The sequence below is a fragment of the Panthera leo genome, chromosome D3 (genome assembly GCF_018350215.1).
Source record: "Panthera leo isolate Ple1 chromosome D3, P.leo_Ple1_pat1.1, whole genome shotgun sequence".
NCBI classification, from domain to species: Eukaryota; Metazoa; Chordata; class Mammalia; order Carnivora; family Felidae; genus Panthera; species Panthera leo.
The window spans coordinates 8545001-8572143 of record NC_056690.1 but is presented as its reverse complement, the minus strand read 5'-3'; the positions used below and the strand labels follow the sequence as shown (position 1 = coordinate 8572143).

The window sequence follows — 27143 nt, the reverse complement described above, 5'->3', positions numbered from 1 at the left end:
AGTGGAGACGGGAGCCTGAGAAGGAGCGGCCGGACCCAGCCGGTGGGCCCAGCGTTTCAGAAGGAACATCAGGTGTGCCAGCCCTGAGGGAGGAGGCTGAGAGACAGTCAAGGCCAGCACAGCAGGAGCAAAGGCGTGTGGGCGGGGTGGAGAGGAGCAGGGTCCAGATAGACAGGGTCTCCTTGGCCACAGGTGGCATTTCAATCCCAAGAGCAAGGGGAAGCCAAGGAAGGTTCCTGAGCTTTGTGATTCAAGAAAACAAGTACTTTATTCCTTAACCTGGTGGTAAAGACATGGGTATTCCGCATAATTATTTGAGTGTCTGTGATATTTCTTAACAAAGCGGTGAGATTATGTAAAAATGCTCTCGGTACTGCGGGGAACAGGTCTGAGGAAGACAAGAGTGGAAGCGGAGAGACTATTACAGCAAGAGACAGTGGTGACAAGGCCCAGGGTAGTTGCAGTAAAGACCAGAGAGGATGTACCCCGGCGACATCAGGAGGCGGAATCACGGGGCTTCGAGTCGGTCACCAGGTGGGGGGTAGGGAAGAATCAAGATCCTTTTCTAACATGAAAAGTCCACATGCCTAACGAGGAAGAAGTTCTGTTTTCATTCCAAAGACAACAGGCAGTGAAGCGTGGTGCTGGCTAGTGGGAATCTGGGGACAGACAGAAGTGGTTTCAGATCCACCGGCAGTGACATTAGGCAAGTCAGTCAGCCTCTCTGAACCTCCGTTTCTTTCCTTAAAAGAGATATTCGGCGGATGTGAGGATTAAGTAAGGGCGGGCACATTAAGCATTTCCTCACACGGGGCCAGGCGTGTGTGAAACAGCCAGTCAGTGGAAGGGCTCTGTTCGGTTGTTGGGAAAACCTAGAGAGACCTCGAACACCCGAGCTGGCAGCGGGATCTGGGTTGGATCCCGGGTCACCTAGTTCAGCCGCCAGTTCTCATACTGGGTGCCAGTGGAATCCCCTACAGTGCTTGACAGGAATGCAGAGTTCCAGCCTCACCTCCTCAGATTCTGATTTGGAAGTTGGGGCCCAGTAATGTGTGGTTTTACGGAGTTCGGTATCACGGCGGTGCGGACACCGGGTTCGTGGCTCACACTTGGCTTTCACATTGCACCAGGCCCCACTGTGATGAAACACACAGATGCTCCCCAACCCCCCTGCCCGGGTGGCGATAAAAAGAGGCCTGGGGCGTCTGGGTGGCTTAGTCGGTTAAGTGTCTGACTCTTGATTTCGGCTCAGGGCATGACCTCATGGTTCATGAGATCGAGACCCCCACCTTGGGCTTTGCACCGGCAGCGCGGAGACTGCTTGGGATATTCTCTCTCTCTCTCTCTCTCCCTCCCTCCCTCCCTCCCTCTCTCTCTTTCTCTCAAAATAAATAAGCGAACAAAACAAAAAAGGCCTGACATCTCTACCTCTGTTAGTTGGCATTCTTCAGTGACAGTGACAGGAACACCAATCAAGCTGGCTGCGGCAAAAAGGGAATTTATTGGCTTGTGGAAACTCACAGGCGCAGGGTAGCTCCGAGCAGGATGCAGCCCCCCGTTTAGCCATCAGATGCCTCTGCTCTTGTCTGTGTCGGCCTAACACCCAAGCAGGCCTTCTCCACATGACGCCCCCCAGGTCCAGGCTCACCCATCCTTGCAAATGGCAGTCCCAACAGCAGAACTGTCGGCAAAGAGTCCCCGCCGGAGGTTCCTGTGGAGCCCCACTGGCCTGGTTGGGTCAGCCACTCCGGAGCCACTTGGACCGGAATTAGGGGACAGCTGGCATTCCCAGGAGAAGGGACACAGATGCCGAGCAGGGAAAAACTAGAGACGGCCACCACACTCCAAAGGAGAGTTCTGAGGAGAAATATCCATAAACACAGTGAGCTCTCACAGGCGTGAGCCCCCTCTTGCTGGAGATGATCCGGGCTATGGCCAGAGAGCATTTGTAAGGGGCTACCCCAAGAAGAGAAATTTTCTTCCAAATAGTTATGCCTCTAGACCTCAGCTCCCACAGTGTCCTTCTTCCACCTTTTCCTAACCCAGGAGACCCAGCTGAAATCTCACTTTGCCCAAGAAGCCTCCTCCCCCAGCTGCCCTGTGGCCTTGAGGTCTTCCTCGTCTCCTGTGGACAGGGGGCTCGGGTCCTGCCCTGCCACTTCATAGCTGGGTGACCTTGAACAAGTGACTTCATTCTCTGAGCCTTGTCAGTCTCATCTGTATAGTACCTGGCATTTTCTCAGAGTTCTCTCTGCACTTCCTCAACCATCAAACACTTTCTAGCTGGGCACACGGTGCCCTGAATAACAGCCACATTTCCCGTGTTCCCTTGCAGCTAAGTGTCCTGGGAGTAAGGGCTCCCCATGGGGTGGGGACAGCAGTTTCAGAGGCTGCTCTGAAGAGACAGCCTGGCGAGCATCAATTGTCTCTTCCTGGTCTACACCCTCCTCAGGCCTGCGGCTGGAAACACGGATGCTGCCATCTTTGACCAGGAGGAAGGCCCTGGGAGTGCTCTGTGGAACGGAGGCACCCTACCTGCCCTGGAACTCATGCCTCCGGCCTTTGGCATGAAGACGACTTGTGGTTTGTTTAAACCACTCGTGATTCGGGGACTTCTGCTACAGCAGAACCTCGCCTGAACCCATCAGGGTCCCTGCCTCCCAGGGGCTGACATGGAGACTAAATGAGAGAGGATATGCTCGGCGTGCCCGGCCCAGGGCCTGATGTGCGGTAGGCGCTCCCTCGATGCACGTTGGCTGCTCTTTTCTCCCAGTGTGGTTACTCCTGTCCACTCCCTTCTGCCTCACATTTGAATGGCTTGTTCACAGTCTGCCTCCTGCACTAAGGCCACGCACCTTCACGGCAGGGACTTTATCTTCCGTCTGTCTCCCTCTGGCCTGGGTTCCTTGGATGCAAACGATGGAAACCAGCTGAGGCTCACTGCGGCAGCTTGCTGGGAGACCGCCAGGCACCCACAGGACGGCAGGGGCGGCCGACACCGAGGCGGGGCACTGACGGGCGCCAGCAGCCGCACGTCCCACCCTGATGTGAGCAGATGCCAACTGGCCGCCGTCTCCCTGTGCGTCTCCCACTGGCTCATCTGGGTCACATGCCCACCTCTCAGCTAGAAGGTAGGGACGCCTTGGTGAACACTCCCACTGGACTGGACCCAACGGGGGGTAAATGCGTTCCCCAAACGGAAAGAGGACGCTGTTACCAAGAGAAAGTGAAATGGCCCCTGAGCAGCAAATGCCCAAGTATGAATGGGGTCTGTATGCTCCTGGAATTGAGAAACAAAGATCCTGCCCCAAACAAGAGTCACCTCTCAAAAATGGGCATCTGTACATGGCTGCCCCTGGTGAGGGGGTCGGTGACTCGGCTGCAGCCGCATCAGAGCCCGGGGGGCTTTCCACCCCTGGCCCTGCCCTCAGGCTTCGAGCAGGAGCTGCAGACCTGACGAGGAAGGCGAGAGGAAGGCCACTCCTGGGAGGAGGACACTTCCGCAGACAATCCCCCGGGGTCTCGGTGGCCAGGGCACGGCATCACGCGCCCTTTCCGGAAACATACGGGCAAGGAGGGATGGGTTTAGACTAATCTCCCGGGTGCAGAGAAGGTGGGGGGAGTCTATCCCAGTTCTGCTCTGGGCCGATGTGGGACCCATCTGGTTGAACCTTCTCCAGCTGGCCAGGAAGGCTGAACCACATTGTCGAGTAGTTGCCGTGAGTAACCAGCAGGTGGAACAAGGCCGTGCTGCCGGATCCTTTCGTTTGAGGTTCTGCTCGTCAACGTGAGAGCGAGAGTCGGAAAATACTTCCAGGGTCCTCTGCCCGCCTCTCCCCAACGTTAAGCCTCACCCACCGACATCACTAGGCGGGAAAGACTCCAGAGAACTGTTGAACTCGCCCCACGAACATCAGCACCCACTGCTCCTGCCGCAGGCAGGGAAGGAGTCCACGGAGAAGCCTGCACGGAGCAGCTTCCTGTCCCAGCTCTGCCGCTTACCCGCTGTGTGGCCTTGTAGCTAACTGTCAGGGTCTGGCCTCTCCATGAAGTGGGGACTGGACGCTCAGCACGCCTCGGTCTGAGGTTCTTACATTCCAGGTACCATCTAGGCTGGGGGCTGTGTGTGGGCCCTGCCAGCCCTCCCCCTGTTGTCCCACCTCTTGGCTCCCTTTCGTGAGCAGCCATTGTTCCGTGAGCGGTTCCTGTGTCTCCTCTCCACGTCCCTCCTCCGCACCGTCCCTTCCTGTCCAGCCCATTCCCATCAGCTTCTGACCCGCTCACACTTCTGTCTTCCTGGACCACTGGCTCCCTGGCCTCCAGGACCCACATGCCGTTGTCTTTCCCTTTGACCTCTGCTCACTCTTTGTGGTCCCTCTATAGGCTCTTCCTCGCCTGCTTGACCTCTAGCTCAGCCCTGGACCCTTTGTCTACACCCCACGAAGGAGGAGGATCTCAGCCTGGTCCAGGCTTTTCAAGACCGGCTGTGTGCCGATGATCTTCTCAAACAAAAACTCCGTGTGTTTCTCTACATTCCATACTTTTGTTTCAACGAATGTGTGGGTTTTCCACACCCAGGAGTTGGACGCTAACTGCCTGGAGTTAGCGCAGACCTCACGGCTTAAGCGCTCAGTCCCACAAGACCCCACCCCCACCCCCAAACCCCCGCCACTTCAGACACCAATCGCATAGGCTGTCACCTATGTCCCTCTTATAAATCAGAGGTTCCCGTGACCCCTCCTCAGTTTTGATAATTTGCTAGGATGGTTCACAGAGCTCAGGAAAATAGTTTACTTATAATTTAGGATTTATTCTAGAAGGACCCAACTTACAAACAGCCAGGCGGAAGCGATGCGTAGGGCAAGGTATTGGGGGGTGGCATAGAGAACTTCATGCCCCCTCCAGGGACGCCACCTTCCCAGCACCTCCACGTGGTCACCAACCAGGAAGCTCTCTGACCTGTCTTCCACTTAGAGTTTTTCACAGAGATTCCATTATGCAGGCACCGTTGATTCCGTCACCGGCTACTGGTGACTAAGGCAGCCCCCACCTCCTCTCCCCTCCCCTGGGGCTGGGTGGGGTGGGAGGATGGGGGCGGGGGGGGGTGGTAGTGGTGGGACTGAAAGTTCTAACCCCTGGCAACCGGCCCCCCATCCTTAGGAGCTCGCAAATATTCTAAGGCGCTCCCTGTGCTCTTACCACTTAGGATATTACAAGGGTTTTAGGAGCTCTGGCCCGGAGCCGTGGATGAAGACCAAAATGTCTGTTTCTTCTATCACAACATCACACCCCAAAACTCTCTGCCGAGTTCCAGACTCAGATCCTACTGCCCACATGACGCCTCCACTTTGACAATTCAAACCAAACATTATCACAAACAGCTGGGATCTCCCTTCTCAGGGTTTTCCATCTCGGGGCTGGCACCACGGGGTACTCTGACGCGTCTTCCTCCCCCTCCACGTCCAGTCCACACACTTCTCGTATCTGCTCTACCTCCCGAGTCCACACCCGCTTTTCCTTTCCCACTCCCAGCATACTAGTCCAAACCATTCTCTGGCCTGCACTCCCACTCCTGCCTTCCCTAAGATCTACTCCGTACCCGGCAACCAGAGTTAACTGCGGTGAAAGCAAACTCTATCAATGGGTGAAAGAATAAAAATATATATGGCTGCAGCCACACAATGGATGTTCAGCCACAACGGGAACGAGATACTGATACATACTTGAATGTGAAGGAGCCTCAAACACATGCTGAGTGAAATAAGCCAGTCATGAAAGCCTACATAGTGTATGATTCCATGTATAAAAATGTCCAGAATAGGCAAATCTATAGGGATGGAAAGCAAGTCAGTGGGTGCTTTGGGCTGGAGAGGAGTTGCGAATGGAGACCAACCACTTAATGGGTACAGGGTTCCCTTTTAAGATAATGGAGGGGCACCTGGGTGGCTCAGTCAGTTGGGCGTCCGACTTCGGCTCGGGTCATGATCTCGCGGTCCGTGAGTTCGAGCCCCACGTCGGGCTCTGTGCTGACAGCTCACAGCCTGGAGCCTGTTTCAGATTCTGTGTCTCCCTCTCTCTCTGACCTTCCCCCATTCATGCTGTGTCTCTCTCTGTCTCAAAAATGAATAAACGTTAAAAAAAATTTTTAAAAAAAGATAATGGAAAAGTTCTGGAACTGAGCAGTGCTAAAGGTTGAACAACATTGTGAATGGAGCAAATGCCACTGATTGTATACTCTGTAATGGTTAAAGTGGTAAAGTTTTTGTTCTGTGTATTTTACAATAATTAAAAAAAAAATCAAACTACGTCCCTCCCCTGCTTAAAATTCCCATGGCGTCTTGCACTTTGCATGAATCCAGCACTTCCTATTGGCCTCTGCTCCCCTCTCTGACCTACTCTCTTTCCCTCCTACCATGTTTGGATAATTCTGGCCTCCTTTTGGTTTCTCGCCAGGCCAAGCTCTTTCCCACCTCAGGCCCTTTGCACATACTGTTCCTACTGCTAGGAAGGCTTTCCCCTCCCTTCACGATTGGCTCCACCTCAGTTTCCAGTATTAATTTCAGTGCCACAGAGAGGCCTTCCCCAGCCACCCTACCTTGGTGGGACCTCATCTCTATCCCCACCACTCTAATTCTCTGCCATAACCGCCTGGCCATTTCTTTCATAACCATCATTGGGCCTTTGTGTGCATCCCTACGGAGAGTAAGTTCCATGAGAGGAGGTGGGACCTGTCCATCTTGTTCATCTCTGTGTTCTCAGCGCCTGGCACGTGGTTGGCCCTCAGAAGCTTATTTCCTTAATTAATGAAAGATCACCGGGCTATCAAGGGAAAGGATGGAGGCAGGACTTAAACCCAGGTCTCTTTGACGCCAACTTCTAGGCTCTTTCTACTCTTCCACATGATTCTCAACGATGTATGATGCAGAAGCTTGAACCAAGTATCAGAGAAGGGGATCAGAGTTAGCTATGACCTTTTAAAACAACATTTTTTTGAGAGAGAGTGAGCACAAGCAGGGGAGAAGGGGAGAGAGAGAGAGACAGAGAGAAAATCCCAAGCAGGCTCCATGCTGTTAGCCCAGAGCCCAACACAGGGCTGTTTCATGAACCCCGAGATCATGACCTGAGCCACAATCAGGAGTCGGACACTCGCCTGACTGAGGCACCCAGGGGTCCCTAGCCCTGACCTTGTAATGTAGCTACATTATCGTGTCTAGGAATGCAAGACTTGTGTGGCTGTCACTGCTATAGATGAATCCTATCTGCTGGCAAGACAGCCTCTGGACCCAGACGCAGACGTAGCTCTGGGAGATCCAAACAGGGCCCCTGCCGAGGTCTCATGGACCTCTCTCCTCCTTTCTGTTTTCTCACGTTCTCCTGGAGTCAGGACCTGGGTTTTGCCCTAGGAAGGGAAGTGGTCAACTGAAGCATCTGAAGACACTGGCCTGGAGGAACCAAAACCGGCCGAGCCAGCCCTCTCTCTTCCCACTGGGTAAAGCCGGAACTGGCCAATGCCTCGGCCCAGTGCCAGCCAGCCCAGGGCACAAGCAGACCCAGACCCAGGGGCTATGTTTTGACCTTCCTCAGAATGCCCCATGAACATCAAAAGGCAGACACCCAGAAAGCTCCTGAGATAGTGACAGACACGTACTTGAGCAAGCTGGGCTTACTGCTTGGTATGAAATGTGAAGGTGGGGCAGGGACTCCCTTGTGCAAGAGAACTGTGTTAGTGTTGCCCAAGCCAAGTCCTTCCTCTAAAGCTGGAGATCCTGGTCCTTTTTTGTGCCATGAGTCCTCCCCTCAGGGTAATGTCTTTAAATGCATAGTATAGAATACATTCCATTACAAAAGACCCATTGTCTTGAAATGCAGCTATTGAATTATTTTTTTAAATGTGATAAATATATGAAGTTATTTGCTAACATAATAAACTATGAGAACTAACAGCTGGTTTAGTTACTTCAGTAATTTTGCAGTAGTGGTGAAGGGTAAGTTATATTTTAAGGTGTCTAACTATCTTGTGATTTGGAGACATCTGTGATCTCGATGGAGGACAAAATCGTGGGTACTGCTCATACAAGTGTGATCTGTTACCTATATTCATAATGGAAGGAAATTGCTCAATTTCAGTTAGAGGTTATTGAAAATAAAGTAATTTTTTCCCATCCTAGAATACTAGCCTCTTAGACCCTTTGGAGCATAGAGGAATGTGCCCCACTCTTGCCTCCCCAACTCAAATGGGAGCTCTCCGAGGACAAAGCTGTTCCTTCATCTTATATTAAGTGTCTAGAAAGGGCCTGTCTGCCACACGGTGGGCATCCAACACTACTCTGTTGAGTCCCTTGGATTTTCTAGGTAGACAATCACATAGATTGCAGACCAGAGGTTTTCAATCTTTGTCCTTCTCGTCTCCTCTCTTGTCTCGCTGCATTAGCTGGGGTCCCGGTACAATGTTGAAGAGAAGCACTGATGGTGGGCACCCTTATCTTACTATGCTCAGTATTCACTTATTAATTTATGCAGCAGAAATGTACAGCACCAGCTATGTGCCAAACTCTGAGCTGGGGATAAAGATGTAACAAAACTGACATCTTTTTCTGTCCAACTGAGAAGACTGAGTAATAGAGGCATTTCTGTGGACAGAAATCTTGAGAACATTACTAAATTCTCCAGACTTGCCGACCTGCTGTCTCAGGATCCTGATTCCTAAAAGGTATGGAAATAAGTCCCTGCTGGTGGTCCCAGTCTCCAGAGCCTAGGTAAGGCTGGCAACTGCGGGCTTCCCCAGGCCCCCTGCAGAGCTGGGCCGGGAGGCAGCACACGGGAGGGATGGAGGGATAATGAGAGATGTCTCCAGCAGGGGTCAGCCAGAAGATCAAGCCTGGGGCGAGGTTTGAGCCTTGGCTTCCTAGGGCCTGTTGAGGCCACCACCTGTCTGCACTTTGCTTGTAACTATAGGCAGGACCAATTGTTAAAGCCTATGGAAAGAGGACTGCTCCCAGGTGGGCAGTAAGGTGGGGAGATACCTGATACCTGTTTTCTCCACCTCTTCCCTTCCCAGACCCTGAGGGAGTGAATGCACAGACCAGTTTAGTGCACACATCCTTTCCATTCTGTCCAGCTGGCACTGGTAGGGGAGGGGCATTTTTAATAGAATAGAAGGTTGAGGGGCGCTTGGGTGGCTCAGTCGGTTAAGTGTCCGACTTCGGTTCAGGTCATGATCTCACTGTGAATTTGAGCCCCGTGTTGGGCTCTGTGCTGACAGGAGCCTGGAGCCTACTTTGGATTCTGGGTCTCCCTCTCTCTCTGCTCCTTTTCCACTCATTCTCTCTCTCTCTCGCTCTCTCTCTTTCTATCTCTGTGTCTCTCAAAAAATAAAGAAAAATTTTAAAAACTTTAAAAAAAAAAAAGAAAGAAGGTTGAAGTTTAAAATGGACCAGACTATGGCTTAGGGACCAGAATAGGAATGTTGAAACAACAAAAATGTGACTGAGAAGTCAGATCAGACTGAGATGTTTTTAAGAAAGCCTACTTACTACCCAGCAAGAGGTTGGGGGCAGGATTGGGAAGAGCAGACTCAGTGGAAGCCAATGGAAACAATACCCTTGGGGATTACAGCCCCCCCCCCCCCCCCCCCCAAGAGATGTCCCCATTTTAAGCCCCAAGACCTGTGAATACAGTACCTGTTGAAAGGGTGTGATTAAGTCAAGGGTGTTGAGGATGGGCCCCATGTAATCAAGAGGGTCTTTTTAGGAGGGAAGGAGAAAGGTCAGATCTAGAGGAGATGGGATGATGAAAACACAGGTCAAAGTGAAGCCACCACCTGGAAAAGGCAAGGAATGAGTTCCCCACTAGAGCCTCCAAAAGAAACACAGCCCTCCCAACACCTTGCTTGTAGCCCTATTAAGACCATTTGGACCACTGACCTCCACAGCTGTTAAGATAACAAATTCGTGTTGTTTTAAGCCACTGGGTTTGTGGTAACCTGTTACAGCTGCAATGGGAAACTCCCAGAACTCCCAGGATGGAGACTCCTCCCACCCCCAATTAAACCAGAAGCAGGGAGGTGCGTGGGAGAGAGCCTCTGCCCAGAGGCGTTTGGGGCAAGTGGTCTTTTTTGGAAGACGGAAACTAACAGAAACCCATTCCAGAGCCGTGCCAGAATGAAGTGCGTGCAGAGTGCTGGGGAAGCCCTGGGCGGGGAGGGACTTCGGAGCTGCGCGGGAAGGTGAGTAGGAGTCAGCCTGGCCAGGGGGCTCAGCCTCCTGGCAGGAAGGCGCCCTCCTCCTTGCCAATACCAGCCCCCAGCAAGGACCCCTCGCCACTGCCAGACACAGCACCCCCCCCCCCAGGGGTGTCCCGACCGCCTCAAGGTTGGCCATCCCCTGAGGGCATTCTGCCCACTCTCCAACCCCTACGTGGCAGATGCAATGCGGGGGACCCGCAGAGCCGCTCGGAGCCACCCCCAAGTAATGAGGGCAGGGGTGCTGCCAGAAGTCAGGCCCAGCTTCCCCGAGTGTGTGCGGTGGGGAGGGGAGCGTTTCCGCCCCCACTCCATCCCGCAGGAGGAAGGAAGTGGTTCCCTCCTCCCACCCCTTCCCTCAGGCTCGCCTGGGACAGGATTCTCGTGATTCGCGATTGGCTCCCACGGGCGGACCTTTGTCCATCCGCGGGACCGCGAGAGGCCCAGGCCAGGCTCTGAGCTGCGGGGCGGGAGGCGGCCGGGTGGGGGTCAAGCCGGAGACCACAGGGGAGACAGGCAGGCCAGGGCAAGGGGACTGAGACACAGGCGGGAGCCAGGGACCGAGACGCGAACGGGGTGAGAGGGCGGGCGGGTCGCGAGGAGGGGCGGGTCGGAAGGGGCGGGCGGGGCGGCCCGGCGGGCGCAGAGCTCGCAGTCGCTGCGGTGGCCGCGGGCGGGAGGGGCGCAGGGTAAGTGCTCCGGAGCTGGGACGGGGGGGCGCGCGGCCCCCATTCCGACCCCTCCCAGCCGGCGCCCTCCGAGGAGCGGACCCTCATCCCCGTCGCCGCTCCCCCGCCAGCCTGCCTGGGACCCCGCCCCCAGTTGCCCTCTGTTCTAGCGTTTACCGGGGCGGACGGTCATTCCCCGGGGGACCCCTCCCCCAGCCCTTGTCCAGAGGGTACTAGAGTCGGGGGGGGGGGGCGGGCAGGAGACAATATGCCACGCGACATGGGAGGGAAGTCCCTCTTGGCCTCAGTTACCTCCCCTTGAAAAACGGGAGCCTTGATAAGAACTGCCCTTTTGCACGGGCGTGCTTAACGTGGGGACAGGTGCCTTCATTCATCACACGCTGAGCGCAGCAACAGGTGAGGTAAGTACCCTTCTTGTCTCCCTCTCACAGGTGAAGAAACCGACACTGGGGCCAAGCCACCCTGCCAAAGGAGGCTGAGCCAGAACTCACACCCAGGTCCGTGTGAACCCCTAAATCCTTTTATTCCTCGTCCTTGCCTCTCGCTGCCCCGCCAGGGAGACGGCAGAGAGAGAAGGGGTGGTAAACGTAGTACTGGGGACCCCGGGGGGAGGCTGAAATGAGGGAACCTCCAGGGCAGCAAATCCTTCACCTGGAAATACTGGAAACACCCACCTCTTGGGGCAGGGTGTGCTGAGGAACAAGAAGGGTAGGCTGGGGACAGGTTAAACTCCAGGACACGGAGGTACAGCCAGCCCCCTGCAGGAACTCAGAGACCTTTACCCCCCACCCCCCCAGCCCCGCACCTCTGCTGAGTGCAGGGGCTCCTGCAGGCTTAGCCATGGGACTCCACCTCTCCATGCCTCAGTTCCCTCCACCGTTCCGTGGGGTTGAGCATGGTACTTCCCTCACAGGAGTGCTGAGAGTTAAGTGAGATGGTTGGTATACAAGTTTAGCCCAGCATCTGGCCCAAGGTTGCTACCGAGCTGTGTCCCCCTCCAGCCTCACTCGCCCCTCTGAAAGCACTCTTCTGTCCTGGACACCTTTCACCTAAGGTCAGTCAGGGCCACCTGAGACCTGCAGTGTTTCTGGAAAGGCCCAACATCGGCTGGAAGCTTCTGATAAGACAAAAGCTGGCAGTGGTAACTTCTCACCCTCCGAGTACCTGGAGGAAAGTAGGGGCAGGGTTTTGAAAATCTTTGGGCTGAGGCTCGCACAATTCCAGAGTTGCTCTGCAGCCCCCAAGCCCTCCCCATCCCATCCCTGGTTTAGAGTAAAGGAGGAAGTCCAGAGTGTTCTTGCCCCAAAACCTGGTCTTCATCTCCTCTCCAGCATGTAAGTCGGCAGCAGGTTCTACTTCTCGGCATGTTCTGAATCTGGCCATTGCTCTGCATCCCCGTATCGTTTGCCTCCTCTTGGCCTCCCTGCCACCACTCTTGACCCCCAAATATTCAGAGTTGTTTACCACGCCCTCTATGAGATCAGACCCTTGTCTCCTGCCACCGCCCCCTTACTGCAGCCACACTGACCTCCTCTTTCTTCCTTGGACTTGCTGAAGGTTTTTTTGTGTTTTTCTGCGGGGTTTTTTTTGCCCTCTGAGGGCCTGTGCACATGGTCTTCCAGCCATCTTCTTGTGACTTAACCTCTCTGCAATTCAGGGACCACTCTGCAAGTCTCCTACTCAAGTCTTCCCCCACTACTCCACCTGCAGGAGCCACGCTGGCCTGGTCCCTTCTTGCATTACTGTTTTTCCTTCTTCGCATGCTTAGTCTTGGGTGGTGTTACCTTGCTTATGTGTTTCCCTGGTTCCTTGTCTGTCCATCCAGCTAAAGTATCAGTCTGTCAGGGCCATGGCCTTTATCTTCTTGGCTTTGGATTCCCCGGAACTCAGCACAGCGCTTGGCACATAGTGAATGTTCCAATTATATTGTACAATTGCAAGCAAGTGTGTGCAACCATTCAGGGTTCTACTTCTCATTACTTAACAGAATTCTTTCTGTATTTTGACATGACACCCCAGAGTTGTCATTGCTTCTGTCAGGCCATAGCCTTTCTCGGCTTTTCTCAAAAGCGGGGCTTGTGGGGTCTTTCCAGCTTCTAGGCATCACATCCAGCTTAGCTTGTCCACACTGTACGTGTTTTTTGCTATCAAATTATTTCTTTGAGATAATAGTTCCCAAACTGTTGTGTTCAAGTCAAGAGTATGATTATTTTGAAGGCACTTGCCACTTATCACCAGATGGCTGTTGAGGAAAAACTATGCCTGGCAGTGTGTGCAAGTTTCCCTACAGCCCCACAAGCACTGAGTTTTATCACTTTTGTCTGTTTTAATGGGCAGTTCGTAGTAGGTTGCAATTTTCTGTTGCTTGAATTAGTGAACCTGGGATTTTTTTTTTTTTTTTTTAATGTGCTGGTTCTATTTCCTGTCTTGTGAAGGAAGGAAATCTCCAGGCGCCTTAACTGCCCCCTTCACCTTTGCTTGTGCTAATGGTTCCATTTCAGCCCATCTCCTGAGAGCAGGTCGAGGGACCCAAGGGGCTAGAACAGGAACACACTGAGCTGAACTCTGCTGGTTACAGAAGCTGTTCTGTCAGTCGACCAGCAAGAAATTCTCCAAGAGTCCCTTATGCCCCCAGCATGGTACTAAGGAGAAGAACTTTTTTTTCTAAGTCTCTGTGAATATATTTTTTTCTCAGAATGATCATTTTGTCCCCCAATTATAAAATCACACAGTGTGCAGTGTTATTGGAACACTGGGGCAGGAAAAGATGGGGAAGTAATGTAAACACTGATCGCTAGTGGGACTACATACATTCCTACAGGGAAGTCTTGGGCTGTCATTCCAAGGAGTGCGCTCGATTTAGCACACATCGATCTGCGACGATCAGAAACACTGTATCATTTTCCTATGGCTGCTGTAACAAGTCACCACACATGGGAGCCTTCAAACAACATAAATTTATTACCTTGCAGTGCTGAGGGCATCAAATGTACAAAAATCAATCCACTGGGTCCAAATCAAGGCCTTGGCGGGGCCGCATTCCTTTTGGAGGCTCTAAAGGAGGATCTGTTTCTTTGCAACTTCTAGAGGCTGTCTGCATTCCTTGGATTGCAATCCCCTCCCTCTGTCTTCAAAGCCAGTTGCATAAGATCCTCAAATCTCTGGCTCCAACTTCTGGGTCTGTACTCACCTGTCCTTCTGTGTCTGATTCTCCTGCTCTGCTCTATTCATAAAGACCCTTCTGATTACATCGGACCCACCTGGATATGGATAATCCCCGTCTTGGGGTCCTTAATGTACTCATATCTGCAAAGTCCCTTTTGCCATGTAAAGTGACATATTCACAGGTTCTGGGGATTAGGACATGTATATCTTTGGGGGTGGATCATCACTGAGCCTGCCACACCCTAAACGGAAATAAGCAAGATTCACGCAGTATGCGTGGGCTCACATTTGTTTAAGTTTTAAAAAAAGAGAAAAAGAGTAAATACGGGTGTGTTGGTGAAGGCCTAGAACACCACTGAAGGCCACAAAGGAGACTGGTAAGAGTGGCTGCTTCTGGGGGCATCTGGATGGTTTAGTCAGTTGAGTGTCTGACTTCAGCTCAGTCTGTGAGCGCAGAGCCTGCTTCCGATCTTCTATCCCCCTCTCTGCCCCTCCCCTACTTGCGCTCTCCCCACAATATATATAAAAAAAAAAAAAAGTGGCTGCTTCTGGGGAGAATGGGTAGAAAGGAGGCTTTTTTGTCATATATTTTTTTGTGTTCTTTCACTCTTTAAAGTTTATTTTGAGAGGGCGAGCAAGGGAGAGGGAGAGAGAGAATCCCGAGAAATCAAGAGTTGGGTGCTCAACCGACTGAGCTGTCCAGGCGTTCCTATTTCCCTTTAGTATGTGCATATGTCACCTACATTAAAAATAAAAATTTTTAATGTTTGTTTAATTTTGAGAGAGAGAGTGCACGTGAGTGGAGGGGTGGGGAGGAGCAGAGAGAGAAGGAGACCCCGAATCCAAAGCAGGCTCCAGGCTCTGTGCTTACAGCACAGAGCCCACTATAGGGCTTGAACTCAACAAACCGTGAGATCATGACCTGAGCCAAAAAGTCAGCTTAACTGCCTGAGCCACCCAGATGCCCAGAAGTAAATTTTAAGAAGTAACACAAACTCACTGTAAAAGTTCAGACCTTCTAGAAGTCAGTAGAAGGAAAATACCCACACTCCCTTTTTGTCCAGCAATAACCACTGTAAAGAGTTTGGCTATATTCTTGCAGATGTATTTTTTAAAATGCATGCGTAGGGGCACCTGGGTGGCTCAGGCAGTTAAGTGTCTGACTTTTGATTTCAGCTCAGGCCATGATCTCATGGTTCATGGGATCAAGCCCTGCATTGGGCTCTGCTCTGACAGCACAGAACCTGCTTGGGATTTTGTCTCCCTCTCTCTCTCTCTGCTCCTCCCCTGCATTTGCGCGCGCTCTCTCTCTCTCTCTCTCTCTCTCTCTCTCTCGAATAAGAAAGAGATAATAAAAATAAAATATTTTTATTTTAATAAAATAAAAATGCATATGTAAGTTTTCATGTAGATGGAGTCATACTGTATACACTATGCTGTAATATGAATTTTTAAACAGTGTTTATTTTGAGAACACTTGTGCACATGAGAGTACGAGAGGGGCAGGAGAGAGAGGGAGAGAGAGAACCTGGCAGAGCAGAGACCACTCGGGGCTCCATCCCACAAACGGTGAGATCATGCCCCAAGCTGAGATTAAGAGTTGAATGCTCAACCAACTGAGCCACCCAGACTCCCCTGAATTTTTTTTTATCTTACTATATTATTCACCTCTTTCCTTATCTGCATATCAAGATTTAACAACACTAGCATTTGCCACTGCTCAGATGTACCCTAACTGACTTAACCAGAACCTCATTGGTGGACATATAGATACTTTGTTGCTTTCCAAGGCATTCCCAGCACTGGAGTGTATGTCTGTGTGTCTTTTTTTTTTTTTTTTTTTTTTTTTAAGTGTAAACTGAAGTGAAAGTCACATAACATGAGATTAACCATTTTACGATTTGGTGAACATTTAGCAAAGGATCCCATGACATTTAGTGCATTCCCAATATCATGCAACCGTCACCTCTATCCAGTTCCAGAACATTTTCATCAAATCAAAAAGAAACCCTGTATCCTAAACAGTCACCCTCTGCCTTACTCCCCGGCAGCCACCAATACATCACCTTACTCCCCGGCAGCCACCAATCTTTCTGTGGATTAGCGTGTTCTGGGTATTACAGATCAGTGGAATCATGTAATGTGTGATGTTTTGTGTGTGGTTTATTTGATTTAGTATAAATCACTCATGTTGTAGCATGGATCAGTACTTGATTTCTTTTTATGACTGGATAACATTCCATTGTATGGATATGACATCTTTGATATATCCGTTCATCCCTTAATGGATACTTGAGTTATTTCCACCTTTTGGCAGTGACTGTTTGTGTACATGTATTTGTTTGAGTGCCTGTTTTCAATTCCTTTGGGTATATGCCAAGGATGTGCATCCTTCCACATACACTTTGAGCTTTATGCTATTTTCAGAGGCTGTTCACGTAAGCAAGTTAAAAATAGTTTGTAACAAAGTGTTGCAAAGCGCATACTAAGATAAAGGAGAGCAGAATGTCAGATCCAGACAAATGTTTTCTTACTTTCCAGATCCAGAGAGGACAGGAAAATGGCCACCTGGGATGAAAAGGTAAATTAATTCTGGCAGACCAGCAGCATTAAAGGACTTCTGGCATTGAAGACAGTTCTGCTTGGTGTTACAAACAAGATAAAAGGAAAACACCTGTTTGGGGTGTTTCTGCCTTACCAAAGTGTTTCGTCACAAAGGTGAAAACTGTAGCAGGAAGTCACAAACCTCAAGATGGCCTAATAACCTGAATCAGACCATTCAAACACCACCTCTGCATTTTTTAAAATGTTTCTTTGTTTTTGAGAGAGCGCATGTGTGCAAGCAGGGGAGGGGCAGAGAGAGAGAGGAAGAGAAGGATCTCAAGCAGGATGCACATTGTTGGCACAGAGCCCGACACGGGGCTCAAACTCACGAACTGTGAGATCGTGACCTGATCTGAAGTCAAACGCTTAACCGACTGAGCCACCCAGACACCCCTCACCTCTGCTTTTTAATCACCATGTGTCATAGGCCAAGACTTTCACCTCCCTGAGTCTCTGTGTCCTTATCTGGAAAAGGGAGCTAAAATTACCCTTGTTCCTGAAGGTTGGGAGGAGTTGAAGAGACAGTGGTCTCAGAATGCTAGGCTGATACTGAGCCCATACGGGGCTTTTCCCTACTGCCCATTTTACCATTTTACAGATAAAGACACTTGGACAAGATCACACAGGTAGGAAGCGGCCGAAGTAGGATTTTACCCTGGCCTCTCTCCAGAGAGAATGCTTTGCTTCCTGTGGCATGAGACCATCCCAAGCAGAGCCGTTAAACCCCGTTCTTGATATCTGGATGCAGGTTTGTTGGGTTTGAGGGGACATCAGTTGTGAATAGTGAGGACAAGGCAGAAGGGAAACGTTGGCTTCCGTTTCACCTGTTCACTAGGAGGTTCTGGGGGGTCTGGCCAGGTAGAGCCATCAGGGCAGTGTTAGAAGCTCAGGGTGGCAGCAGGGTGAGGAGGGCGGGGTCCAAGAAGCAGGGCCATGGGATGATAATGATGAGCATCCTGTATCTCATCAAATTGATGACCCCTTTAACTGTAAGAGTCCTTCGGATTTTAGGTCTGTTAACAGTGTCGTGGGGTAAATGGCCAGTGGATGCCACCAACTCCGATTTCAGAAATGTTGAAATCTGGGGAAGAATCTGGGGACATGTTTGTCTTTGAATTAATGAACTAAGGTGCAGAAGTTGTAATAATAACACAAGCAATGTCTCTGGAGCACTCACTGCTGTGCCAGGCATGTGCTAAGGGCTTGCTGTGTATTTGATTATTTAATGCTCACAACAGCCCTGTGCACTAAGTACTGTTCTTTCCCTTATCTTCCAGGTAGGGAAATTGAAGCCCAGCAAGGTTTAGCAATTTGCTCAAGGTCACACAGCTGGCAAGGGGTTCAAACCCACGCTGCCTGGCTTCCATGTCCTGATTACTGACTAGTGATTGTGCCCTGTCTGCTTTTCAGACACAGTCTAGCCCAAAGACAGGTTAGGTCTCCAGAAGGAAGAGCCCAAGGAAGAGCTCACCCCTGGCAGGAAGGGAGCCGGGAGTGGGGAGCACAGGGGCAGCACCGGCTCTCTGGGGAGGATTCCTTCCCTCATTCATTCATTCAGCCACAAATGTTTATATCGACACCAGCCATGTCCTGGAACCAACTACAGCTCTCAGGCCATAGCTACCAAACTGAAGGCATTGGTCTCTGCCTGCCAGTGACTTCCTCTGTAGCTGCGAGACCGGTCTCAAGTCACAAAACTGAATATGTGAAGGTGCACGTGGGGTGAGCAGTAAAGGAGAAGCCATGGTTAATGTGGGCCCCTCACAAGGGCCACTGAGACCTTCAGACCTTCTGATCAGAGGGCTCCCCGACCTGACACCTGTGGGGCCTGAGGAGGAAACCGGGTAGAGGATGAAGACCATGAGTCTTGGCAGAGGAAGCGACCTATGCCACGGCCAGAAGGCGGATGGCCAGGGTAGGGCAGCGTGGTGGGGGGCCAGGACGTGCTCAATCTGAAGAGACCAGGCCAGGCAGGGCCCAGGGGACACTGAAGGTTCTGGTGGTGGTGCTTGGAACAGTGGGCAGGCCCCTGGTGGGCAGGGCAGCCGCCGATCAGGCCTGGACTTCGAAAAGCCTCTCTGGTGTCCTGTGGAGATGGGTGGAAATGCCAGAAAGCACATGGGGGGCAAGCAAGGTGGGAGCCCTCCTGCAGGGGAGCAGGGAGCGAGGCGCTGGCACTGGAGAGAAGCGAGCAGTTGGGAGGGATTTACGAGTTCAGTGCCCAGAATCTGGGGAGGATGACATGGAACGTGGGGCTCATGTTCAGAGGAGGAAGACCCCTTTCCTTTGGAGGGTCGTGGAGGGTTCTGCAGAAAAGGCAGCCTTTGAGCTGGGCCTTGGGATTTGAACTTACGGGATCCAAGAGAAGGGCATTTCCAGCAGAGGGAACGGCATGGAGAAAGGCCTGGAGGCAGGCTCATGTGAAGTTCTACAGAGCAGAGGGGAGTTGAGGGGTGAGGTGATGGGGAAGGTCCCTGTATGCCCGGCTGAGGAATCTGCACTTTGACCGTGGAGAACCCTAGTTCTGGAGCAGATTACCTTCCGGTCTGGGAGGTGCTAGTTCCCCCCCGTGCAAGCCGGCCTTGGGTTGCTCTGGGGCTCCAGTGGGTCAGCCCCAGGGAGAGCAGCTCAGGGCCGGACAGCCTGGGTTCCAGCGCTACATCTGCCCCTTGGGGGCCGTGTGACCAGCTTCCAAGCCACCCTGAGCCTCTGTGTCCACGGTCATGAGTGGGGTTGACAGTCACCACCACAGAGAGTTATGACCGTTCCTCATAAGGTGCTGGATACCTAGTACCTGGCACCTGATAGAAACTCCAGGAGCTCCAGTTATTGCACATGGAAACCATTCATACTTTCCTTCATTCGTAGTTACGTATTAAGTCGGGCAAACCGAAAGAGCATGTGGAAGTGCTCAGTGCTGGTTATTTTGCAGTGGAACCAGCCCATATTGTTCTGGACAAAATTCAATAGCGTGTGTTGAGCATCATGAAAATGTTCCTAATCAAACGTGGGCGTCTCACTTAAAAGGAGATATAACCCATGAAAAGAAAACTGCACCGTATTTCTTGTCACATGAGGTGCCATTGATTATAGATGCGCCATTATTTTATCACAAAGAACATAAAACTGCCATTTACTGTGACCTTATGTTGCATAACGTTAACACTGGTCAGTTGTGAGACATTCAGATTTCAAGAGGGTCAAAATATAAGGAAATGTGGCCTTTGAATTGGTGATGAAGGTGCTAAAAATGAGCAATCAGTAAACGCAATAGTGAGAGCATCAACTTCTTGGTGAAGTTTCTTGGCCATTAAAACGTACATCTGCGGCGCCCGGGTGGCCCAGTCAGTTAAGCCACTGGCTCTTGACTTCAGCTCAGGTCACGCACGATCTTACAGTTGTGGGATCTAGCCCCGCGTCAGGCTTTAGCTGGGTGTGGTACCTTCTTAAGATTGTGTCTGCCTCTTTCTCTGCCCTGCACACACTCGCTCAGTCTCTTTAAAAAAAGGGGGGGGGGGGTTGGGGGACCAAAAATCTAGTGGGAAAAATAACATATGAGATTGTGTGTGGTCTTTGATCACAATTGTAAAAGAGACCTTAGGTGGATGATAAGTCTGTTGTATTAGGAGTATCATGAATTTACTTCCTTTTGCTCATGTCTTCATGATGCTGAAAGAAATAGATCTAGAATAAAGGTCTGTTCGTTGGGGTGAATGACAGCAGGTAAAGTGGGGGTGGGGAGTGTCAGGGGAGTCTGAATGAAACCAGGGAGCTGGTGGGGTGGGGTGAGGGTCGAAGGCACAGAAGCACGGGATAGAGCTGAGGAACCAAGGAGACATGCTGGGGGGAGGGTGATGACACCAGTTGTTGGGGGGGGGGGGGATGACCTCTGAGAGGGGGGACACAGGAGCCTTTTTTGCCACAGAGGCCAGTACAAGGGCTGGAGCTGGAGAAGGTTGGGTCAGGATCACTTGTAGCACCTGAGCCTCTGTTGATTCAGAGAACAAGTTCCTGTTAGTAATTTATCCTTGTGCAGTTAATTGTGCGGGTTTGTTTTTCTTTCTTGAGTTTATTTTGAGAGAGAGAGAAAGAGAGAGTGGGGGGGAGGGGAAGAGAGGGAGAATCCCAAGCAGGCTCCGCACTGTCAGCACAGAGCCCAATGTGGGGTTCGAACCCACAAACCATGAGATCATGACTTCAGTTGAAGTCGGACACTTCACTGACTGAGCCACCCAGGCACCTCAGTTGTGGGTTTTTTTGTTTTGTTTTAATTTTCAAGTTAGTTAACATACAGTGTAGTCTTGGCCTCAGGAGTAGAACCCAGTGATTCGTCCCAGTGAGACACCCAGTGCTCATCCCAACAAGCGCCCTCCTTAATGCCCGTCACCCATTTAACCCACCCCTCAACTGTGTTTTTAAAAAAATGTTGTCATAGCAATGCTTTTACCAGCTCTTTATTGTCCGGCTGCCCTAGTGTTTGAGGGGAAGATCATGGTGTTGCAGGAGAAATTGGCGGGAGTTTCAGCCCTGGTTCAGAGAGAGGGGCCGTGGACTCTGCCCCTTCCCACCACCCTGCAACTCAAGAGTTCCTCTTCTGTGAAATGGGAACGGAAACACTCCGTCTACAGTGGTGGGGCTCGAAGAAGCTCGTGCGTGAGAAGCACTGAGCAGGGCCGCACAGACTCAACCCACGGGAGCTGTTCCCTGGGTCATGAGGACGAGCTGGGTTTTCAACCAGCAGCTGACCTCCTCTTCCTCTCAGAGGAGGATTGTGTGTCGCCAGCCACACGGGGAACCTGGGAGCCAGTGTGCTTAGAAATCGCTATAGCCCTTTGCTCATTTCTCATGAGCTGGAGGTGCCAGGTTTATTTATGGTGCACGTTCTCAACTTTGGCCGCAGATGGGAGATCCCAACACCCAGGCCACCCCCAGACCAATCACGATCTTGGGGCCTGAGACCCAGGCATTGGGTTTTTTGGTTTTTTGGTTTTGGTTTTTAAAGCTTCCAGGTGGTTCCAAAGTGCAGCCAGGGCTGAGAGCCACTGGTTAGACTGTGGCGGGGTAGGGCCTCTCTCCATGGGCTACTTCACAGTGAGGCGGGGTAGAGCGTGCTCTGTTCCAGGGCCAAAGCATTGCTAAGATGTTGGAGCCGGAAATTCCCTGGATGCCTCGGTCTCACATTGGTGATAGCTCTTAATTTCTGGCTGAAAAACGGTTGGTTGGTTTGTTTTCTTTCTATGCTTTCATTTTCTTATGTTTTTGTAAACAACCTGACTTCTGCTTCCCAGTTAACGTGGCTGACGTCACACACTTTAGACGGGACTGTCTCCTCTCTGGCAATCCTCGTCTCCTTACCCCTGGGAAATAGACTGGGCACGTCCTCCCATATCTGCATCTTTAAAACTCAACCCATTGGTGACTCCTGCAATCGGTCGTTTAAGCAATGAACTAGAATAAAACGGAAAATACAAGAGTTTCTCGCACTTAGAAACTTGAGTGTTGGTTGTGGAACACGTGTATGTATGTCAGAGTGTCCTAAAAGGCAGCATGTAAAATGTATTTTTCTCACTGAGTAACACTCGGCTGAGCTCCCTGCACGGCCCTGAGCTCCTCACAGCTGTGAGCCTGGTCCAGGGCGGCGTTCAAAGAGGTTGTGCAAGAGGAAGGGGCTCTGGGCCAGGCAGCCTGCGTCTCACTCTCACTGGCCGTGTGACCTGGGACAAGTTGTTGGCCTCTCCGTTCCCAGTTTCCTCGCCTGTCGATGGAGATGTCTCCATTCCCCACCTCACGAGGCTGTTGCAGTGTGTTACTAGAGGACCTTGTACGGAGCTCAGAAATGGCAGGTGCCCGGGAGGTAGTTGACGCTCACTGTGGCTCCTGCTACCGGATGTTATTGCCCGCGTCACCTCCACCCAGCCTCACCCTCATCTTGCCAGGTTGGTGGACCACTCTGTCAAGACGGGAGGGATCCTGACCCCACAGGAAAAGGAGAGAAGTGTTGCAGCATTTCTGGGGGGACGTGGGCCACCGGTCGGGCTCGTTGGCCCATAAGCAGCGGCCCCCGCAAGCCGGTCAGCCATCGGTGGTGGTTGTTTTTGCCAACCTCAGACTTCCTCCCCACCCTAGAGAAGGAAAAGCTGCCACGCTTATTTAAAGACTTCCCTGATTTTAAAAATAGGCATTCCTCAGAACACCAATCCCCGGGGGCTGGGGGCGCGGCCCTGGGGTAGGGGACCGTGCTCCCGGAGGCCCTCCCTCCTCCCTCCTGCCAGAGGAGAGGTTTGCTTCAGGGCTTCATTCCACCATCCAGGTATGTTCAGTGGGGAACTGCCAGCTGCCAAGCGTGGAGGGCCCTCATGGTGGCTGACGGTCTCTAACAGAGGACTCAGTTCCTCCGGTGGGGACAGCGCGAAGTGACGTGTCCACTGGGAAGCCTGTTAGAGACTCGGGGCTCAAGGTGGCTGCTGGGGGCTGGTCAAGGAGGTACCTTCTGTACAGCACTTAGAAAATTCCAGGCTCCCTGAAGGAAAGCAAGTGTTCAACATAAACTGAATTGTGTATACACACGGTCTGGGCCCACTGAGCTGTTCTTACCAGTAAATGGTGGAACCCTCCAGATGCCAGCCAGGGACCAAGCAGGCCTTTTCTAAGAACAGCAGCCTCAAGCCTGTTCTGCACAGAGAGTGACGGGACTATGTTCTGAGAAGTGCTGTCTGGCCGCAGATAGAGTGCCAGAGAGTAGTGAAGAGCTGCCGTATCCTCCACGTGAGAGGTAGAGGTGGGGCCACGGTGGTGGCAGAGGGCCCAGTGCCGAGTGGGCCCTGGGGGTGGGGGAAGGAAGGTAGGCACTGGGGACAACTTCTCTGATCTTCCCTGAGTGTGTTTTCCGTGTTCTGGACCCGAAAACCAGAGACCCAGGTACCTGTCCAGGACTATCCGTTGACTGGTAGCCTTTGCCTTGTTGCGGGGCCTCAGTTTCCCCATCTGCTAAGGGAGGGAAGACAGCATCTCAGAACCTGATTTCTCCCTCTTAGAAAATCATCATTTTGTTGCTTTAAAAAAAATCCGCTTTTTCTGCCATATTTTCCCCTTGTTTTATAAGGAATAAAACTGGTAGACTTGAGTTCATATTGGCGGCTTTACCAGTCACTGTTTGTTTTTAGGTATTTGTTCCATTCTTTTTTTTTTTTTTTTTAAGAGTGAGTAGGAGAGAAGGGGTGGGGGGAGGGAGGGACAGACAGACAGACAGACAGACCATCTTAAGCAGGCTCCACGCTCAACATGGAGCTTGAAGCAGAGCTCAATCCCACCACCTGGGATCAGGACCTGAGCCTAAATCAAGAGTCATTCAACCAGCTGAGCCACCCAGGCATCTGTTTTGATTTTCTTATTCAGGGATTTCAGGTGTGTGTGTGTGTGGGGGGGGTGTGTGTGTGAGATCATCCTCCTCCCCTCCCCCCCCTTACCCTCAATACTTCATTCACTACTCAATTCTCTGTAGGCGGGATCTCCCTCCAAGAATGGCTATTTCTTATGATTAAATCTAATAGAATAAAACTTGAAAGTTTCTTTTCACCCTCCAACCCAATTGAACTCCTTTCCCAGGGGGAACCATTTAGTTTGGGGTATTTATTTTGTCTGTTTTTAACAAAGATGGCATTATATGGTACAATCTGGTCCACAACGTGCTGCTTTTCACCTAGATTTCATATAGACCAAGAACACCTTTCTGTGTCAGCGCCTACAGGTACACGGGCTTGCTGCCTTCTTAACAGCTGCCTAGTATTGTCTTAGTGTGGGTCTCCCATAGCGTGTTTAATGATGGACTTTGAGGTCATTTCCAGGTTTGGGCTGTTGTAGCAGGACTTTAGGAAGCATCCATGTGCTTATGTGTGAGTCCCTTGGCATGTCAAAGGATAGGGACATTTTCAGTTTTGACAGAAACCGGTTAAGGCTGATCCCCTCCTTCGCTCCCATGCCTGGCATATTGGAGCCACTCAAACATCTTTTCGAAAGATGAAAGGAACTGTCCTGCTGCCCTCCTGAGAAGGGCGTATCCGTTTACATGCCCCTGTCCCTTGCCTCTGTCATCCTGCCATGCCATGCGACTCTGAGCAGTTGGCCTCTCCTCCCCGCACCTCAGTGTCCCCTTCTGTGGATTGGAGAGCCTGCCCCTCCCTGCCCTGACTCCCTCCCAGGATTGTGACAAGCATGAAGAGCCGAAGGGGATGGAGGTGGCCTGTAAGCTGTGAGCAAAAGGAAGGCGCTGCTGCCAGGACTGGCTGCAGAAACAGGCTTTTCCAAGTGGTTTGTGACCGCTGAAGGAGCCCGCTTTCTCCCGCTTTCTCCTTGGAGTCCGGGGTTGGGGTGTGGCCCACAAGATACAGGGAGGGGGCACACCGTCCGTGGCCACCCATCGTAGGCTGATTCGGGCACAGGCTCTGCATTAGCTTCCTGGATCTGCTGTGATGATAACCACACACTGGGTGGCTTAACGCAGCAGAGATGCCTTCCCTCCGTTCTGAAGGCTCCGAGTCTAAAATCAAGGTGTTGGCAGGGTCGGTTCCTTCTGGAGGCGTTGAGGGAGCATCTGTTCCATGCCTTTCTCCCAGCTGCTGGTGGTTGCTGGCTGTCTGGCATCCTTGGCTGGTAGATGCAGCCCTCCGGTCTCTGCCTCCACCCTCACATGGCCCCTCCTCCTCTTGTAAGGACAGCAGGGCCCACCCTGAATTCTGGATGATTTCATCTCAAGCCCCTTCACTAGTTAAACCTGCAAAGACCCATAGTCCAAGTAAGGTTATGTTCTGAGGTTCCATGTGGACGTGAATTTGGGGGCAGCCACTGTTCAACCCCACTACACGGTCCTAGAAGGCAGATCTCCATTCATTGGCTGCCTGCCTGCCTTTTTCTCAGCCATGTGTTCTAAAACAAGGGCTCCGAGTCGTAACAGCCCAGGGGCAGATGGTGGCTCAGCCATTTCCTAAGTTGTGACTTGGGACAAGCCGCCTTCTTCACTAAGACCCAAAATGATGGTCTTAACCTCAGAGGGTTGCTAGGAATAAAATTCAGTAGTTCATTTAAGGAACTTTAGTGGTATATTAATATAATAAAACAACATAATAGTAGATGGTCACTGCTATTGTGTCTTATTGGAGTTTGGGGGCAGGAGATGTTGAATAATATGCAAATCAGGTCCCCAAAGTAGACTCTGGGAGGAAGCAGGGAAATGGGGGCTTAAGGGACATTGGGAATCCCCTGAATTTCTTTTTTTTAAAAAAGTGCCTTTTTCTGTGATTGTTGGATGACCGTGAAATAGGGACTCCCCCTCCTATAGATGGCAGCTTCAACACCTGTAAAACTAAATGTTCACAAGAACATTTTTTTTTCTCTGTCTCTTCTAGGTCTGTTTTTCTCATTTCTCCTCCCTCTCCCAGGTAGCAATCTTTTTGGTATGATACTTGACACGTGTAGAAAATAAGTAGGCGATACATTTACCTTTGAGGAGGTAGCTCCTGTGGTTTGCTCTTAATTCGTTTATTAAATAGTTTTCACACCCCTCCCTGTGAGAGCGGGGAAGAGTCTGCCCTCCCAGAGCTTACAGACCAGGGCAGGACACAGACGATACTGAGATGTCACAGCACAAGTTAGCAAATGGTAAGACATGGAAACAGGAGGGACACTCACCCAGCAGGTGGCGGCTAAGGAAGACCTCCCTGGGGTGGTACAATCTAGACACATCTGTAAAACCGTGTGCGACAGGCAAAAGATAATTCAGATAGCGGGCGCAGGCATGTGGAGTTCTAGAGCAAGAGAGAGAGAGGTTTATTCTAGAACCACAAGGCATTGGGTGCAGCTGGGGTATGGCGGAGGCAGGGGACCTGCGGAGACCAAGAGAGCTTTGTGCCTTTGTTCTGAAGGCAGTGGTTGGCAGGAGGTAGGGTGGAGGACTAAAGGTCATGGGGGAGGAGGCAGGTGAGGGTAGGGCCACAGCCAGGTTGTCGCCACAGAAGGGGGACCCTGGCCACCGCTGTGTGGAGAAAGGACCAGGCAGAAGGCCAAGTGAGCAAGGAGGCCAGTGCAGGCGTCTAGGCAAGAGGTGATGGCAGTTGGAGAGGGGAAGAGGGAGAAGAAAAAGGGGCGTGAGGGGCGCCTGGGTGGCTCAGTCGGTTAAGCGGCCGACTTCGGCTCAGGTCACGATCTCGCGGTCCGTGAGTTCAAGCCCCGTGTCGGGCTCTGTGCTGACAGCCCAGAGCCCGGAGCCTGTTTCAGATTCTGTGTCTCCCTCTCTCTGACCCTCCCCCATTCATGCTCTGTCTCTCTCTGTCTCAAAAATAAAATAAATGTTAAAAAAAAAAAAAAAAAAGGGGCGTGAGCCATTTTTAGGAGGTCAGATTGCCAAGGCTCAAGGGAGAGAGAGGAGCCCAAGACGATCTTTGGCTCTTGGC

At 51.6% G+C, this 27143-nt stretch overlaps 1 protein-coding gene across 6 annotated transcripts in view; it reads left to right on the top strand.

Moving 5' to 3' along the window:
• The first annotated feature begins 9899 nt into the window (after positions 1–9899).
• HVCN1 (hydrogen voltage gated channel 1) overlaps positions 9900–27143 on the top strand; it is a 36078-nt gene continuing 18834 nt past the window's right edge. Inside the window, exons 1-3 of one of the 6 annotated variants that reach the window (XM_042911479.1) lie at positions 9900–10225; positions 11361–11426; positions 16636–16675. In XM_042911479.1, the coding sequence (XP_042767413.1) occupies positions 16655–16675 (21 nt within the window). In that variant the 5' untranslated portion in view covers positions 9900–10225; positions 11361–11426; positions 16636–16654. The other 5 variants (XM_042911477.1, XM_042911478.1, XM_042911480.1 and 2 more) reach the window with 5 other exon arrangements.